A 19,402-nucleotide genomic window follows, 5' to 3' on the forward strand; every position below is an offset into this window, starting at 1 on the left:
GGGGCAGGGCGCGCGCGCCCTGATGGCGGCGGGGAGGCTCCTCACGGCGGGGCCGGGCGGCCATGGAGCACATCAGCACCCCCAAGGTAACCCCGCTGCCCGCGGCCCCGGCCCGCTCCCCGCCGCCGCTGCCTCCGCTCCCCTCGCTGCCCCGCCGCGGAACGGCCCTCGGGGCTGCGGGTGGGGGGTCAGAGCCGCCGTCCCCCGGTGTTGGTGGCTCCGGCGCTCTGTGGGGAGGGGTTGCGGTGCTGGGCAGAGCCCCAGGTGGTTTGGGGGCGATTCCGGAATGTTTCCTTCCTGTCAAAGCGCGGAGATTCCTCTCAGTCCCAAGGAGGGAACCAAAGGGGCCTTTATTTTTTTTTTCTTTTTTTTTTTTTTTTCATTGAATTAAGTCAAACAGGAGCTCCGGGAATGCTGTGCTAAAAGGAATTGCATTTATTCAGGCAGCAGTTAATAATTTAATTTTCTCCTTCACTGCGATGAAGGTTATTGTTACTCGTTTTATTCTGTAGGACGTTAGTTTGGGGATGCTCCTCACCCCCTGCTCTGAGGCGCTCTGCTGGTGCTGCGTGTCTGTAGTGCCCTGAAAAAGGCAATATTGTATTTGATAGTTATATCTGCTGAAAAACAAAACCTGCTAAGAGGACACCGAGCCCAGGCCTCAGCTCTCCAATTTATTTGCTGAGATTTTCCATTTGTACTTGAGATATAAGGAGGCTCACACATTCAATACCCAGAACTAACATATCATTTACTGCTAAAACATTTGTTTTCATTGTCTATCCAATTATTTTTTTCTATTATTTCTGCTTAATGGTGAAAGAAAAATTCCATCTGTGTTCATTAGGCAGCAAATAGGCCAGGAGAAAATCAATCCAGTGCTGTAACGTATTTTATTATGTCTGTGCTGAGTTCTTTAAAGCCGGTTTTTATTAATTAGCTTGGTGTTGTTTATGAAATACACTTGGAGGCCAGGAAGTGAGTTACAAGAAGTAGCTACTAACAGGGAATGAACAGTGGGAAGTCAGACTGGAGAGGGCTGTTCCTTTCAGAGCAACATGTTGATCACCCTGAGCACAGGCAAGTCTTTCCTATGCAGTTCTTTGTCTTGTTATTTCTGCAGCTTCACACGGTAACAAACTGGGATCATCTTGGCTACAAATCCAGTAATCCTATTAGGGTTTGCTGGTGTTGAACCACGGCTGTTTGCTTAACCTTTATGGCTTTAATTCATGGAGAACTAATTTGAGTTTATGGTGCAAGGCTGGCGTGGTGTTGCAGGGGGGACTTAAGATCTTGTGTTTGTCTGTCTTGCTTCGTGAACTGTGTATTAGAAGTTGAAAGAATGGAGCTCAACAGGTGTTTAGGCAGTGCTTCCATCAGAGCTGGACTTGGAGGAATTTCTCCTTGGAATGGGCTGTCGGAGAGATTTGGAGTCCCCCATCCCTGGGGGTGTCCGAGGAACAGCTGGATGTGTGCTGGGTGACAAGGTGGAAATAGGGCACAGGCTGAGCTCCATGATCCCAGAGGGCTTTTCCAGCCTTAGCAATCCTGGGATTCTGTGTTCTCATGTTCTGTCCTTGCTGCAGGTGGAAAACGTGAAGCTGCTGGATCGCTACGCCAGCAGGAAGGCAGCGAGCGGGACCCTGTACCTGACAGCCACACACCTGATCTACGTGGATGCCTCTGCTGAAGTCAGGAAGGAAACATGGGTATGGTGGGCTGCAAACACACCTGGGAAAGCTGCTTCAGGTCACAGGATGGATTGGATGGGGAGAGACTTGAAGGATCATTCCATTCCACCCCTGCAGGGTCACCTTCCACTGTCCCAGGCTGCTCCAAGCCCCAATGTCCAGCCTGGCCTTGGGCACTGCCAGTGATTCAGGGGCAGCCCCAGCTGCTCTGGGCACCCTGTGCCAGGGCCTACCCACCCTCACAGGGAACAATATCCCATCCATCCCTGCCCTCTGGCAGTGGGAAGCCATTCCCCCTTGTCCTGGAGCTTAGTGCTTTCATTTCCAGAGTGAGCAGGTTTGGGAATTCTAGAGCCGTAGTGGTCTTTTAGAGCATTTTGATCCCAAATGCTTCCCAGAAACAGCTGGTTTGGAAGGAAATGAGCACAATGGTGACGTGACTTGATAGAGTTCACTCATGGAATTAGTGTCAGTTCAAGGAATGTAAAAAACTTCTGTAATTTCCTAACTCAAACTCAATATACAAGACCACTAAATGTGAATTTGCAGCTTTTAGAAGTGCAGATTTAGCCTGAAATGAGCCTGTTTTGTTAATCCTAAGGTGAAATGGGAATGACAGAATGTATTTCATATGGAGGTGAAAGGAGAGCAAAGTGCATCAGGTAAACTGAGCTGCACATCTGTCTCTGAAAGCAATTTATGTAAATTGTGGTTTTTTGGTTCTGCTTTAGTTCCCTGGGTTTTGGGTGCAGTTTATGTTTGATGTCACAAATAAACTCATTTCCTGCTGCTCCTTAGCTGCAGGAAGCATAAACAGCTGATTGTATTACAGAGGTTTCCTATGTGCTTGCACTGCTCACAGCTTTATCAGTGACAGATGATGTTTATTCCCTTTTCTCCAGATCCTGCACCACCACATCTCCAGCGTGGAGAAGCTGCCTCTGACCACGGCTGGGTACCCCCTGCTCATCCACTGCAAGAACTTCCACGTGGCTCACTTTGTGATTGGGCAGGAGAGGGACTGCCACGACGTGTTCACCTCCCTGCTCAAGCTCTCCCAGCCAGGTGCTGGGGTTGGGAATGTGTTCTGGGAATCTCTGGAATGCTCCAAGCTGAGCCCTGGGAAAGCTCTGCTGCCCCGTGCTTGGGTTTGGGAGGGAGGGAGTGGGGTCAGAATCACCATCCAACAGCAGGGACAATGGCAGGGCTCAGAGAGCTGAGCTCTATGGAGCAGGACATTTGCTTCCAAACTAAACACAGGCTTGGGAGCCAAGGAAGATGGAGAGAGATTGTTTACAGAAGCCTGGAGTGACAGGACAAGAGGGGATGGATTCACACTGACAGAGCGGGGTTAGCTGGAGGATTGGGATGGAATCCTTCCCTGTGAGGGTGGAGAGGCCCTGTCACAGGGTGCTCAGAGCAGCTGGGGCTGCCCCTGGATCCCTGGAAGTTCCAAGGCCAGGCTGGACATTGGGGCTTGGAGCAGCCTGGGACAGTGGAAGGTGTCCCTGCAGGGGTGGCACTGGATGAGCTGTTGCAACCCAAACCTCTCTGTGATTTTTTCACTCTCTGGCAGTGGGAATGTTGTGGTCTCTCATGAGGAACTTCTGGAGAGCTGTGCAAAGTTCATATCCCAGACCTGGCCCTTGCCAGTCCTTTGTGTCACCCAGCTGTTGGCTGTGTGCAGTTCTGCCCTTTCCAGCTGATCCAGGCATTCACAGAATCCCCAAATCCCACAGTCTGGCATCTTGGCTGTGTTTCCAGCAGCGTGGTTAGGCTGCTCTGCAGTGTTTGCTCAGTGAAGCCTGTGCTTCACCCTGCCCTGACTTGGAGTCACTCTTGCAGTGTGAGCCAGACACCCTCAGAAGCCTGTGCTCTCTTCTAGCTCCAGCTTTTTATTCCAGCGTGGATGAATCTTCAGGCTTTTCTTGCAGGACAGCATTCCACTGGGCTCCTACTTGGCCTCTGCCTCTGGCAGACTCTGCTTTTAGGATGCTGGAACCCATTTTGGAGTTGTGTTATTACAAGGATGTCATTTGTAGTTGCAATTTGTGATGGTGTCACCAGGCTGAGGGAGGGGAATTAATGGCACCAGGCAGCTTCTTGCTGGCCTTCACAGAGGGCTGGGCTGGAAGTCCTGTAGGAGAAATGGGCTTTGCCCAGTTTAGATGTTTTTTAATTTGATATTAAGGCCTGTGTCTATTCCCAGCCCCCCCTTGTGCTCTTGGAGTTTTCTTAGTTCTGAAGTTCTGCCCCTGATGCTGTAGCTGGCAGGTTTGTGGTGTTATATTTAAAAGCTGTCACTGCTCTTTGAGGTGTGAAAATTAGAGGTCCGGGGAGTGCCTGAAGTATGGGAGGTGTCACTGCAGGGGCTCACACCAGTTTCCTTTGGTCTCTACTTAACTGTGTAAATCCTGTAGCTCTTTTTTTTACTTCTACTTCTTGATTGTAACAGCACATTTTTGTGGTTTTAAGATGTCTGAGTGTGCTCCCTTCATGGATTTTTGTCAGAGCACATCATTACTGATTATTTGCACACATGTGATGTACAGCTCTGGGTTACCTGCTCAGTACCCAGCTGCTTTATCAGCCTCTGACAGGTTTCCCTCTGTCTCTGGAGCTGTCTTGGGAATCAGCTGGATGAATTATTGGTTGGATTTGCATTTTGTGGAGAGAGGGAAGGAGGTTGGGATGGTAAATGGGCACTTATCAGAGCCAGCCTGAAGCATTTGTTGGGCTGACAGCAATATTCCAGACATCCCTCATGTTTTTCAGTCTCAGAATTTGTTGCTGAGCAATGACCTTACAGGTGTGCAGGAGCTGTTGTATGAACTCTCCACAGAAAACAGATCTTTTAGTCCATGTTCTCATGTGTGGCTTAATGGTTATGATATAAATCCCATCTAACATGCTTACTACAGTGAATTCAGGAGGAAATCAGTAGTTTGGGAGAAATTACATTAATTCTAAGGAAGTGCTTTAGCCCAAGTTGGAAGAAGTATCTCCCTGCATTTGGGAACTGAGTATTGGAAATTCCTGAGGATTTCAGGATGAATTTCAGCACTTGGTACTATCCCAAACCAAAAATCTGTAAAAGATTGAAAAGTCTTAAATACTTTGAATGCTCCTCTGTAGCACTCAGTCATTGATTTCCAGAAGTTTTGGCCTCCCTGGGTGTCTTTGCATCTCTAACTTGTTGACTTTTTTTCTTTCTCCTTCCCAGTGAAACACGAAGACCTTTATGCTTTCTCTTACAACCCTAAAATGTCCAGAGAGAGCCGGGAGATGGGCTGGAAACTGATTGATCTGAAGCTGGATTACCAGCGCATGGGGATCCCCAATGACTCCTGGGAGATAACGGATATTAACAAGGACTATGAGGTAATTCCTGCCCAGAGGAGCCATTCCTTGCCCTATCTCCTTGTTGTTATTAATGACAGCCCTGCTGCTGCCTCTGGGGAGGAAGGAGCTCACTTGGTCTGAATCAAAGCAGTCATCTTGATGGGCAGTTGCAGATGATGATGCTCCAGGAGAGTCACCTTGTTGTGTTTGATCCCCCTGGCAAGGGAGCAGGGTCTTGTTTTTCTGCAGAAATGTCAACCCATCTGTTAGGCAAAGCCTCTGAGCTGCTTTTGGTATTTCCAAAGCCTGTCCCACCTGGCTGGTGACAGATGTGGAGGAGAGAAGGAAATGGCAGCAGTTTGGATTGGTGGGAAATGAGGCACAGTGGAGAGGGACTAGAGAAGGAAGGAAAGGAAAAACAGCAGTGGAAAATAGAGCCTTTTTTGCTTTCTCAGTTGGATCTCCTGCTACCTAAGGGCCCTCTGTCATTTCAGTCTGAGCTGCCTGCTGCTGTTATTTTCCCTGAAAGGCCAACTTGGATCTAAACAACATGAAACAAAAACATTTGTCAGCAAGCTTGTTCAAAATCCTGCTCCACATTATTTCCCTTTTTATTTCCTCGGAGGCTGTGTGCAGTCAGACCTGACTGTTGAAAAGCAAGGCAAGCAACTTCAAGGAAGACACCAACATATTCATAAACCTGAATCTCTTTCCCTGGTAACTTTTTTTACTTTAAGCTCTGGGTTGAAGAACTACAAGCCTGTGCTGTCAGAGGTGACTGCCAGTTTTACCTGGCTGTGCCTGTGGGGCCTGAATTGAGCTCTGATGTGAGAAGTGGCTGCTGTGGCCATCTCAAATCAGTAATCACTCAGAGGCTTTGCTTGCTGCAGTGGAACTCTCAGGTGCTTTAGAGTTTCCTCACGGTTTCCAGCCTGTGTTTTAGAATTGTCAAGCCTGATGTAAAGCCAGGCTTGGAGACCAGCTATCTTTGAAGTCCATGCTGCAAAGACTGTGCTTTTTTTAGGAGAAGGGATGAAGCTGCTCTCTAAAGATTCCCCCTGAGTGCTGGACGTGCCTTTCAAGTTGCATAACACTTAGAGAGAACTTTTTAAATAGGGTTAATTTCTCTTTTGTGGAAAGGAATTCTTGGCTGTGAGGGTGGGCAGGCCCTGAAATAGAATTCCCAGAGCGGCTGTCACTGCCCCTGGATCTCTGGCAGTGTCCAAGGCCAGGCTGGACAGGGCTTTGGAGCACAGTGGGATAGTGGAAGGTGTCCCTACCCATGGCAGGGGTTGGGATGGCTTTAATGTCCCTTCCAACCCAACCCATTCTCTGAATCTAATTTAGAAACTTCCATGACATTTCTGGATTTAAAGAACTTCTTTGAAGCTGCTTTATGCAGTCCAGTTTTTAGGTTCAGCTGCAGAGTTGATTGCTTCCTGCATTGTTTTCTTGACTACCTTGTAACCTAATAAGCTAAAGATGAATTTTTCATGAATTTTGAAGTGCTCAGGAGCAATATCTGCTTTTTTTTCTCTGTTCTCCCTCAGGTTTGCAGCACATACCCTCCTGAGATCGTGGTGCCTCGAGCTGCCACCAAGGCCGTGGTGATGGGAAGTTCAAGGTTCAGGAGCCGAGGGCGGATTCCGGTGCTTTCTTACTTGTACAAGGAAAACAATGTCAGTGCTTCACTGCCTGCTGCCTGGGGGGAATGAGGGCTCTCCTTTTTGTCCAGTTCCCTTCTAATGAAGGGAAAGAATAAGATAATTATTAGATTTGAGGCCTTTGAGAACTGTGCTTCTCTTAATGGCTTTCATTCTGAGTCACAGAATAAGCTGAAGGCAAACACTTGGAATGCATCCAGAGCTCTGCCAAAAGCACAGACTTTCCAAGCTTCCTGTTGGGAATTTTTTCTTAATCAGCTTTCAGCAATTCCTTCTGATGTGGGGTTTTTAAATCTCCTCTTTAGCTATGTTGAATAATGTTTTACCAAGTTATATGTTGATTTGGCTGGATTTTCTTAGTATTGAAGAGGAGGAACCACCCTGAAATAAATCCCCACTAGTTCAGAATAAGTGAAGGTTACATTTTTTTTTCCACTGAAGACCATAATGTAAATTTGTAACTTTGCTGCCTCAGCAGTGTTTTAGATGCTGATCTTAGGAAAATTCAGTCACAGCCACATTGTTGTTTTCCTGAGGAAGTATGCCTTGACCTGGGCACTGCCTGGAGTTGTGCTGGAAACTAATGAAATTTCCTTAAAATACACCCTGTGCTGCTCTGAATGTCCAACAGCACCAACTGATAAGGAAAACTTAAAAGCATGGTTTGGAAATAGAAACCAAATGGAAAACATGAGAAATTGCTGGCTTCCAGTACTCTCAGGAGGCTCATGGAAAAGAGGAAGAGGGACTTTTATATGGGGACATAGTGACAGGGCAGGTTGGAATGGTTTTAAACTGCCAGAGGGCAGGGTCAGATGGGATATTGGGTAGGAATTGTTCCCTGGGAGGGTGGGCAGGTCCTGGCACAGGGTGCCCAGAGGAGCTGTGGCTGCCTCTGGAACCCTGGAAGTGTCCAAGGCCAGGCTGGAGCACCTGGGGGTAGTGGAAAGTGTCCCTGCCCATTGCAGGGGCTGGAATGAGATATTTTGAAGGTCCTTTTCACCCAAGCATTCTGGGATTCCATAAACTGCTGACATGTGGGGTGGTGACCATCAGGCAGAGCAGGTGGAGCCTCCTCACCCTCACTACTCTAAGTTCCCCAAAGTTGTCACATGCAAAACGACCCAGAGTGTGTCCACCTCAGCAGCAGCTCCTCAGAAGTAGCACAGGGGGCAGTTATATTGTGACTCCCAGGGCTCTGGGGCAGGAGGAGGGGCTGAAGCTGTGAGCCCAGGGGCTCTGGGGCAGGAGGAGAGGCTGAAGCTGTGAGCCCAGGGGCTCTGGGGCAGGAGGAGAGGCTGAAGCTGTGAGCCCGGGGGCTCTGGGGCAGGAGGAGAGGCTGAAGCTGTGACTCCCAGGGGACTGGGGCAGGAGGAGGGGCTGAAGCTGTGAGCCCAGGGGCTCTGGGGCAGGAGGAGGGGCTGAAGCTGTGACTCCCAGGGCTCTGGGGCAGGAGGAGGGGCTGAAGCTCAGCCCAGGGGCTCTGGGGCAGGAGGAGGGGCTGAAGCTGTGAGCCCAGGGGCTCTGGGGCAGGAGGAGAGGCTGAAGCTGTGACTCCCAGGGCTCTGGGGCAGGAGGAGGGGCTGAAGCTCTGAGCCCAGGGGCTCTGGGGCAGGAGGAGGGGCTGAAGCTGTGACTCCCAGGGCTCTGGGGCAGGAGGAGGGGCTGAAGCTCAGCCCAGGGGCTCTGGGGCAGGAGGGCAGTGGCAGCAGGGCTGACCCTGTGTCTCTGTGTTGCAGGCTGCCCTGTGCCGCTGCAGCCAGCCCCTGGCCGGGTTCAGCGCGCGCTGCCTGGAGGACGAGCAGATGCTCCAGGCCATCCGAGAGGCCAACCCCGGCTGCCCCTTCATGTATGTTGTAGACACGAGGCCAAAGGTACCTCCATGGGCTCTGGGCTGCTTTTAAATCTCTTGTGTGAATGTGCAGTGCTGTTTCCAGTTCATTCTGTCACGATTCTGGGTCGGTCCTGCAGAGGAATGTGGGATCGGGCTCCTGGTTCAGGGTGTACAAATGGAATGTGAAGTTGATCCTGAGGATTTTTGCCTCCTGGAGTATCCTGGGTTTGAGGTTTGTGTTCAGGATGACCTGATGGGACTGGCAGCTGTGAACCTGGCTGGGACAGTGAAGCATTTTCCTGTAGAGTCCTAAAGGATAAAGATGAGAACTGGAAATGGAGTTGGAGAGAAGCCTCAGGATTCAGATCCACGAGGCTGAAGTGCTTTTACTGGCAGATCTGGGAGAAAGTTGAGCTGTGAAAAGCAATCCCTCCCCTTTTTTTTTCCTTTTAAAAATAAGACTCATGATGGAGCTTAATACAACTCAGCCCCACTATTTGGGGCTAGGACTTGAGAGCTGAGGGTTTATTTGAAAGGAAATATTTGCAAAATGAAAATTTTAATGACTGTCATCTTGAGAAACTGAGTTTAGAAACCAATTCCAATGATTTTCCTGTAAACATATGGATCAGGAGTGTTGTTAGATACTAATTAGAACACAAGGGTTTTCATAGCTCACAATTATTTAAATGCAAAGATTTAAATTGCTCTGATTATTTGAAACTGGAGCTTTCTGAGAACTTGCTCCACTGTTCAGATCTTGCAGTTATTTTATATAAACTACAAGTTTAGTTAAACTGTGGCAAGGGCAAGAAAGAAAGTGTATTTTGGGGAAAAACAGAGAGTGTTTCCCATCTTGCTCCAGTGGGTATTTTGGCTTTTAGTGTGACATTTCTTGGCGATCCCTGTTCTGCCATGATATGTGCATTTCTTGTACAGACAGCTGCCAGTGGCAGAGATGTGCCACTGAAATCCTTCACTAGTGTCAATTTGTGCTAAGGCATTTGGTGATAAGGGGAGAATCTATAACTGGTGGCACTTCTTCTTGTAAGCCAACCTGTCCCACTCTGGCAGAACTGAGGCACTGGGGTTATTTTACAGTTCTAAGGGTGTCTGCACCATATCTGACTCTTCTCTTCCAAAAGCTGCCCAAATTGATAAGGGGGGGTTGAGCTGCTCTGTTTTCTGTCCCCACCAGAGATGTCCTGGTAGCTCTTGAACTGGTTTGGGGAATGTTATAGCAACTGGCTTCTTTTCTGCTTCTGTCTTGCAGTTGCTCTGTTCTTTCTGCTCAGCTTCAATGTTTCTGTGTATCCCTCAGGTGGCTTAATTTTCTCTGTGCATGTATGTCTGTGAAAATTGGGAATTCCCTTGCTATTTCTATACCATATGTAAAAATGTTCAGAATGGCTTACTTAGTTCTGCTTTCCTGTGGCTGTCTCTGAATTTCCTTAGGTAAGCTCGGTTAGGGCAGGTTTAGTGTCTCTGATAGCAGAAACTGGGGGTTTATACTACCCTAAGCAGGGTTTTAATGAGCTTCTGACTAATGAACTGCAGGAATTTTAATGAAACAGATGAAAGAACTGTCTGGGAGGTGGGGAAGTACAGCTGAGTAACAGCTTTGTCCAGTACATTTTCTGGGAGATTTAAACAAAAAAAAAAAAAAAAAAAAAAAAAAAAAAAAAAAAAAAAAAAAAAAGACTTGCAAAACATCCTCTCTGAATTTTGTTGTGATTTTTCTCTTTCTTTTCTCTTCTGCTCCTTGAATTTGCCAGTTGAATGCCATGGCCAACAGAGCTGCTGGGAAGGGCTATGAGAATGAAGATAATTATGAAAACATTCGTTTTAAATTCATTGGCATAGAGAACATCCATGTGATGAGGAGCAGCCTGCAGAAACTGCTGGAAGGTGGGTACAGCCCTGGAGGGGTCTGTTTTTCTTACCCCTCTGGACAGAACTTCCTGCCAAATATCCAAATGTTCCACACACAAACGTGTTCTGATGGGAGCAAAGTCAGCATCTTGCTTTGTTTGCTGCATTCAGGTGGCTGAAAGTGTTAATGCTGTTAAAATGCTTTCCTGCTTGACATTTTCTTCTTTCTTGTGCTTGGTTTTATAGTGGTTCAAAAATAGCAACTAATACTAAAAGCATTCCTTGATGAATGTGCTGAATTAATAGAAAAAGGTTAGAGAAATACAACATTTTGCAGCTGAGACAGTTGCATTGCTGCTTCATAACTTACTGAAGGAAAACCAACAGAGGTTGTTCAGAAATGCTTTTAGGGGTTTGCTATATTTGTATTAATAACAGTATTTCTGAGTTGAAATGCATGATCTTCCAAAGACTTGAGTCTCACACATACTTGGTTCTAAATTTTCATTTATTTCTGATTTCTTTTAACCAAACTCCTTTAAGATGCATTAAATGAATGTTTTAATATATAAATATATGAAAATGCAGAGTAATTAAGCTCGTTGTGATCATAGGGAGGAATGCAAAGCAGGGCAAAAGAGTCACCTGAGATTGGGGATTGAGAGGGTAAAGAGGCCCGGAGTTTCATCAATAGAATTTTGGACAATTTAGCAATTCAAGTGCTGTCCTCCAAAACAGGAGTTTAACATTTTAGTAAGCACCATAATGCTCATCTTTTTTTTCCAAAATAGTTGGGTAATTGTTGCTCCCAGGTGGCCCTGCAGGATCCATGGTGACCTTGGACACAAGTGGGGCTGTTCCCACCCAAAAGAGTGGCCTGATCACAACTCTTGAGTCCTCAGTTGCCTCTTCCTGACAGATTTATTTTGTGGTGGGAGAAGAGTCAGAATAAAAACTTGTTTGTTCCCATGTTCTTCTCCAGCAGTGATAAAATCTCATTCACTGGCGCTTGTGGAGTGTTCTGAACTTTATTACTCTGAGTGTTTTCTCTGCTGGGTTTCATTAGAGCAGCTGAGTTGCCTTCAAGGTTAGATTTGTTATTTCTGCCTCTAAATTAGAGAGAGATAACTTCAAATCTTTGGCAAGTCAGTGAGTGGTTGTGGATGCGATGGTGCTTTAGAGTTAGAGATGGTGATTAGAGAAGTTCCAGCTCAGTGCTGGAAAAATCACAGCTGAATAAATAATGAGTTACCCTTTGAACAAAGAGCAGGAGGAGATTCCAGAGCCTGAAATTCTCACAAAACCAGCGATTTTTTTGTTATGAATTTTAGATACACAACCATTAGCGTGTCCTTTAGATGGGATATTGCTGCAAGCACTTAAAATTTTCAGGGGGATAATGAGGAGGTGCAGGGGATGCTGTTCTGACTCTGAGTGTGCTCCCAGTGTGTGAGATGAAGTCCCCCTCCATGAGCGATTTCCTGACGGGGCTGGAGAACTCGGGCTGGTTACGGCACATCAAGGCGGTCATGGATGCAGGTGTCTTCCTGGCCAAGGTAAAGCTGCTCTCCAGCTGCATTCCAGAATGCCTCCTGCTCTGTTGGGGACTGCTGCAGGGGTGGGAAGGTGGCTCTGAGGAGAAGGTCTTGTTCAGGTTGGTTTAATCTCTCCAAAAATGTTGGGTCGTGCAGCTGCTGGGCAAATACAGGTCCTGTGTCATGTATTGTACCAGGGCTTTATTAGAGCTCATGTGAAAAAAATGTGAATAAATTACCTTTATAAACCTTTCTATATAGCAGTGCAAACAACTCCTAACCCTGTGCTTGTTATTCACCCACTGCTCTGCTTGAACTGAGGGATTGTTTTGACTGATTTATCTTCTCCTGGTTTGATGTGATGTGGTTAGTAATTTTGATTATTCAACACAGTCCTCATTTCTGCAGAGCTGGTGGCTTTGCAGGTCAGGCAGAAGGAAGGAAGGAAGTCACTCAGGAGTGGTACAGGGTGTGCAGGAAGTGTGTGGTGAGAGGAGTGAGTAGTAAACGTTGGCTGTCTCTCACAATTTGCCCACATCACAAGCAAGAAACTTTTGTTTCTCTCCTGCCCTAAGTGGCAGAAGGTGATGGGAAGGGGGAAGCTGGCATCAACTCTTCTAATTTATCTTGAAGTTCTAATCCTTGGGTGTCCAACTGTTTTTTACTCATCCACCAAATTTTTTCCTCAGAGGAGGAGCCTCGGAATCCTTGGCCATTCCAGAGATCACATGGGCTGTTTTTTCCCAGCCTGCTGCAGCACTTTGCTCTGGCTGGGGCTTCTCTTGATGGACTGGTCCGTTTCCACAGCCCAGAGGAGAGATGGCTGCCATTCCCCTGGGGTTTTGGGGTGGTGCAGGTGGGGGACAGCCTTTCCCTGAGCTGTGTGCTGTGTCCCTGGCAGGCTGTGAGGGAGGAGAGGGCCAGCGTGCTGGTGCACTGCTCCGACGGCTGGGACCGCACGGCCCAGGTCTGCTCCCTTGCAAGCCTCCTCCTGGACCCCTTCTACAGGACCTTCAAAGGCTTCATGGTAAGGACATGCTACAGTTCCAGGGCCAGCAGGCCCTGGGGAAGGGCTCAGGCCATTTCCTGGGACAAGTAGGGGTGACCTACATAAAGCAGCTTTGGTTCTGTAACGAGCTGGAATTGCTGTGAGCAGCACAGCAGCAGCTGATTGACAATTCCCAAATCCTTGTTTCCTGCAATGTCTACATGGGAGCCACTAATGAGAGATCTCAGCAAAGGATGCAGCTCTGGCAGCAATCCACCAAAAAGTGCTGGAGGAGTTTGTCCTGCAGGTCTCTTGTCTGCTGGGATTTGAAACTGGGTGAACTCAGCCCTGTCCCCTGTCCATCAGTCAAATCTGCATCATTTCACACCTTTTTAAAAGCCATTTCACTTTCATTTGGCTGTTTGCTTCTAGTGCAGGCTTTTTCTTAATTTGCAGCCATCCTTGCATGAATTCAGGGCAGTCTGGGATGTTTCTTTCCATTCATCTCTGGTTAAATACCTGAAGAGCTGCTCTGTCTCAGGGGGGCTCCTTGAAGGAATCCCTGAAATCAGAACAATGCAGATTTTGCCTTTTCCAGTGCCAGGACTGTTTCTTTGCATTCCATGCTGGTTTTATTGTTTCTGTTTTTGCTTCTGGATTATACTGCAGTCTTTTAACAGTTAAAATTCCATCAGCACATGAAACATCTGTCTGGGTTTTGTCCCTGAACAATCCTGCATGAACTGAGAACAGGATTTCACTCAGGAGCAGTGACACAGACACATCTGTCTGTCCTCATGGTTTGTAGGCACAACTCCCCTCACATGGGCTTATTCCTAAATTAATTCATCAGCAGTGCAAGGAATGGGAAAATTCAAAAAGCAATTTAAATGAAGTCTCCTAAGAACTCCGTTGTGAGTTTCTGCCTTCCTCCTCTTAATCTGGCTGATGATAGGAGGAATTATCTCTAAATGTGATCCAGCAAAGTTATGATGGATGCAGCTTCAGTCATGTGGTTCCTGGTGAAACATCTGTAAGAAAAACAGGTTATTTTATCTTACTTCTGTAAGGAAAACAGATTATTTTATCATATTTATCTGCAGGAAAAACAGATGATTTTTTTCATACTTATCTGTAAGGAAAACAGATTATAACAGTTATTATTTTCTATAACTACAGGCATCTATTTAAAAAATGCCACATAGTTGTTCTGATTTCATCCTGAACTCCTCATTACACAACTGTACTTCATATATTTCTTTTTGTCTGTTAAACATTTGTTGAACTTCAGTTGCTGATTTATTTTACTGAATATTACAACACTTTTCTAAATTAAATAGCACAGTGTAATATTAAGCTGTTAATTCTTTGAGCTCAATGTATTTATATATTATGATTTTAACAACTTAGAAACTCCCTCAAAATGATAGTTTTGAAATGAGCTCTGATTCCAGCAGGGCCATTGCCTTGGTAACTGGATAATCTATAAATCACAATTCTGTTCCCATTGATTTCTGGGGTATGTTCATAGCAATAGGGTCAGCAGGTTGTCAGCTTTTTAGGCTTTAACATCAAAGGTTTCATTTTGCTTCTTTAACCAAATTAATGCTCTTTTCTTAATCCCTGCTTTGAACCTGCAGGTCCTGATAGAAAAGGAGTGGATTGCAATGGGCCACAAGTTCTCACACAGGTGAGAGGGGCACATTCCTCTGGGGGGAGTGAAACCAAAGCTTGCCTGCAGGTTTAGGGGATCCCATGAAAAACTGAAATTAAAAGGAGAAAACATTGGGAAAATATTGGCATTGGTGACACAGAGCCAGAGTCTGCTAAGGCTGTTATTTCATCACTGTGTTTTTATTGCTTTACAAAATCATGGCGTGAATTGGGGGTGTTTTCCTGCCTGCAAAATTCTATTATTTGAGGAGTGCTAATCATGGAATCACAGAATCATGAAGGCTGGAAAAGACTTCCAAGATCATGAAGTTCAGCCAGCACCCAGCATCAGCACTAACCCATGTCCCCAAGTGCCACATCCACATACCTGTTGAGCACTTCTAGGGATGGTGACCCCACTCTGTCCCATCCATAGTGCTCCAGACAGACCTGGTAATTCTCCTGGTAAATCTCTGGGAGAGCATCTCAGCCACTTTCCCAAGATCAAAGAAAACTGGAAGAAAACTGATGGCAAGGGGTCTTTTTGTGGTGGATGACAGAAGATTTATTCTGCTTTTTGCACACCTCTGTAGGTGTGGCCACCTGGATGGGGACCCCAAGGAGGTGTCCCCTGTGTTCACACAGTTTGTGGAGTGTGTGTGGCAGCTGATGCAGCAGTTCCCCTGCTCCTTCGAGTTCAGCGAGCGCTTCCTGCTGGAGATCCATGACCACGTCTATTCCTGCCAGTTTGGCAACTTCCTGGGCACCTGCCACAGGGAGAGGGAGGAGCTCAGGTGAGCTGGGGGCTCCTGGAGCCAGCAGGCCACAGATCCCCTGGAATGTCTGAAAAAGGGTGTGTTTTATGGAATTGGAGACTGTGGAACATAACCATTTATCAAGGCAGTGCTACCCTTAACCTACAGGAGAAAAGAATATGAATTATATCCCAAAAAAGATGTTTTGGATTGGAGCACAACAATAACTTGCAGATATCCCTTCTGGACAGGAGAGTGTCCATTTTAATATCCTGTGCTTATGAAATCAATCAGATCCAACATAAAAACGATTCTTAGCTCCCTTAATCTAATTCTGCTCCCAAAAGCTGCAGTTATTAATCCACTTGCTGCTTTTTTTTTAGTGATCAGATGTTCTTTGTACTTGCCAGAATCTTTGAGAAGACCCATTCCCTGTGGCCTTTCCTCTTACAGAGGAAGCAGGAGTTGAGAAATCCTTTGTACAGAGGATTTACAGCTTACAAAGAGCTCCAACCAAACACTCTACCTTTCAGCTTCCAGTAAGTGGCTCATCTAAGAAGGGGAAGGAGGGGGCATTTCTTTCATTAATAACTCATCTTAAATCAAATAAATTTGCCCTCATTCGCTTGGTTTGTTTTACCTTTCCCTTCCATTCCTCAGACATAAACTAAGAGGAGCAGTGCAAAGGTAAAATAAATTCAGATGCTGTAATTTAAAATAATATTTGTAATTTGGTGTTGAGAGAAGAGGGTGGGGAAAGGCAAGGAAAAGCAGAACTTCAGACAGACCCACACGCACCCCCTGTCTGCTTGCTCTGTCACACTGAAGTGTTGGAAACAGTTCCTCTTTTCCACCTTTTTAATGTATATTAAGGAAGTCTTTCAAGCAAGAATTTTGGTGCCCAGTTCAGGATTTTCCCAAGCTGTTTCTGCATTGCTCCTGGGTCCTGCTGAGAGAGAGGGAGATGAAAATGAGATTTTAAGGGCTGTGTGTGCAAATGAAAGTTGGGAGGTTGGGCTGATGCCTTGTGAAGGCTGACCTAGGACAGAGACTGGACAGAGCTAAAGAATAAAGCAGGGATTTATTAAAAGGCCCCATGGATGCACCTTGGGCAGCACAAGAGCCCAACCAGGGCTGCACCCAAGATGAACCAAAATGGTCACAAAAATCCCTGACTGGTCACAGGGGCTCTCACTTTGATCAGTTCTGCTCCATTTGCATGTTGGAATTCATTGTCCAGTTACAGCTTTAGCCCATGCAGTCCCATCCTTCTTGTTTTTCTCTCTTCAATCTATGCTTTTCTGTCTTCAGCCCACGTTCTTTGTGCTCTTGGGCCTGAGGTCTGGATCATTTGTCCTTGGTCCCCAGTTAGAGCAGGAACTGTTTTGTCTCCCTGCTCTGTGCAGAGAGCTCACCATCCTATAATAAGGAGCCTAGACCCACACACTAAAGCAGCACAGAACCTGAGAAATATAAAAGCTAAACCTGAGGCATCAGGGCAAACTAAGGAGTGGAAGATAAGCTGCCCAAGCTTCCAATAAATCTGCTATTAAAAAAAAAAAAAGTATTTTCATCCTATTCTAATATTTACTGCCAGATTTTTTAACTTGAAGAAAAGTTCCCCATTGCTATTGAATTTAATAATCCAAGGCTGTGGCAGGTTTTCAGATTAATTTCTAATCTCAGTTTAATAAAAATATTAACCAGCATCTTTGTGTTGGCCCCCATGTCCAGCTGAGCCCCTAAGTGCAGGTTTTGTCCTGTTTTTGAGGTTCTGGTGTGGGATGTACAACCGCTTTGACAAGGGCATGCACCCCAAGCAGAGTGTGCTGGAGCGGCTGCTGAGCTGCCTGAGGCGCAGCGTCACCCTGGAGGACAGCGCGGCCCAGCTGGAAAACGTGAGCCACGGGGCTGGGAGGGCTGCACTGGGAAAGACACTGGCCTTGCAGTACAATTAAAACAGGATATGGGAGATGAGAGATGGGATAGCCAAATAGCAATACGTCAGTATATCAGTGCATCCTCTGTCAATTTTATAATATATATATTTTTTATATATTATATGTAAATATGTCAATACATAAATATTGGCCATTAAATATAGTAGTTGTACATGTAATATATAAAATATTATGTATGATAAATAAATATATAGAATATAGAATGAAAATCTATTAAATAAATATACTGTATAAAAGTATATAGAATATAAATATATACATGTTATATATTTTTATATATAATATAAATATATACATTTTGGCCATTAAATAGATAAATTGATCATGTATTATCTATAAATATATACTATATAAATGTATCATAATAAAAGCATATAAATATATCAATATTGGCCATTAAATAGATAAATTGTTCAGGTATTTTATATGAATATATATTATATAAATATATAATAAAATATATATTATAAATATATTGTATAAAAGCATATAAATATATCAATATTGGCCATTAAATCGATAAATTGTTCATGTATTTTATATGAATATATATTATATAAATATATAATAAAATATATTATATATTATAAATATATTGTATAAAAGCATATATTTATATCAATATTGGCCATTAAATAGATAAATTGTTCATGTATTTTATATGAATATATATTATATAAATATATAAAAAAACATATTATGTATTATAAATATATTGTATAAAAGCATATAAATATATCAATATTGGCCATTAAATAGATAAATTGTTCATGTATTTTATATGAATATATATTATATAAATATATAATAAAAATATATTATAAATTATAAATATATTGTATAAAATGATATAAATATATCAATATTGACCATTAAATAGATAAATTGTATTATAGATAAATATAATAAAAATATATTACATAAATATATTGTCTGCAATTTGACATATATATAACATATACATATATAAATACTGGCCATTAAATGTATAAATTACACATGTATTATATCAAGATGTATTATACATAAATAATATAAATATATATTATAAAATTTTACATATATATAAATATATAAGTATTTGCCATCAAATATATAAATTATACATTATACTGATATGTTAGAAATATATAGTATAAAATTATACATATATAATATAAATATGTATATGTAGGCCCTTTAATATATAAATCACGCATGTCTTATATATAATTATATAATAAAACATATAAATATATTGTATAAAGTTATATATATAAATATAATAATATTGGCCATTAAATATATAAATTATACATTATACAGATATGATAGAAATATCTTACAGAAATATATTGTATAAACTCATACATACATACATAACATAAATATATAAATATTGGCCATTAAATATAATAATTATATGTTATACATATATAATAGAAATATATATTATAGAAATATACTGTGTAAAATATACAATAAATATATAAATATAGGCCATTAAATACATAAATTACACATATATATTATAAACATCTAAAATATACATTATATAAAGATATTGTATAAAATTATACACATATATAAAATATAAATATTTAAATATTGGCATTCTTATCTCTCTCCTAGGAGAAGGAATCCTGTTAAAATTTTAGTTTAAAATAAGAGTGGAGTTGTTTTGTGTGGGATTTTTTTGCCATTCACTGTTGTCGGGCCAGGATCCAAGTCAGCCCTTCACTTCAGAGTAAATGCCATCCTTACTTTACTCCAAACATGGACACTCCCTGTGCCTTGTGTACTGTTGAAAGCTCCATGACAATGACTGATGTTTGTGCTGTCTCAAGGTGCTGGAGCTTTGTTCTGTCCCTGTTTTCCAGGGCACTGCCAGAATCCTTGGGCTGAGGTCAGGAGATGCTGACACCAAGTCAGTGTAAATGAATCAAACCCCATGACCCAGCCAGCTGGGTGAAAGTGAGGGTTCAGTGACAAACCTGTGTGTGATAAAATCCCCAAAACACCCCTAAACAAATCAAAATACAGTTTTTAAAATACACCAGTGAGAAGAACGTCAGTGTCCTTTGCTGGGGTGATGTGAATGCTGAAAACTTCACCTTTATTCAGC

At 43.8% G+C, this 19,402-nt stretch overlaps 1 protein-coding gene across 5 annotated transcripts in view; it reads left to right on the top strand.

Annotated features, from left to right (window-relative positions):
* The window catches only part of LOC132333974 (myotubularin-related protein 8-like), a 24,869-nt gene continuing 5,467 nt past the window's right edge, over positions 1-19,402 (top strand). Inside the window, exons 1-13 of one of the 5 annotated variants that reach the window (XM_059859604.1) lie at positions 1-86; positions 1,590-1,712; positions 2,597-2,759; positions 4,918-5,075; positions 6,587-6,715; positions 8,440-8,574; positions 10,310-10,442; positions 11,853-11,962; positions 12,843-12,968; positions 14,570-14,619; positions 15,176-15,376; positions 15,721-15,876; positions 17,109-17,235. In XM_059859604.1, coding sequence (XP_059715587.1) covers positions 63-86; positions 1,590-1,712; positions 2,597-2,759; positions 4,918-5,075; positions 6,587-6,715; positions 8,440-8,574; positions 10,310-10,442; positions 11,853-11,962; positions 12,843-12,968; positions 14,570-14,619; positions 15,176-15,376; positions 15,721-15,876; positions 17,109-17,235 — 1,635 coding nt within the window. In that variant the 5' untranslated portion in view covers positions 1-62. Of the gene's footprint in view, positions 87-1,344; positions 1,491-1,589; positions 1,713-2,596; positions 2,760-4,917; positions 5,076-5,530; positions 5,754-6,586; positions 6,716-8,439; positions 8,575-10,309; positions 10,443-11,852; positions 11,963-12,842; positions 12,969-14,569; positions 14,620-15,175; positions 15,377-15,720; positions 15,877-17,108; positions 17,236-19,402 lie in introns of those variants that run through there. The other 4 variants (XM_059859605.1, XM_059859602.1, XM_059859603.1 and 1 more) reach the window with 4 other exon arrangements.

The sequence above is a fragment of the Haemorhous mexicanus genome, chromosome 14, assembly GCF_027477595.1.
Source record: "Haemorhous mexicanus isolate bHaeMex1 chromosome 14, bHaeMex1.pri, whole genome shotgun sequence".
NCBI classification, from domain to species: domain Eukaryota; kingdom Metazoa; phylum Chordata; class Aves; order Passeriformes; family Fringillidae; genus Haemorhous; species Haemorhous mexicanus.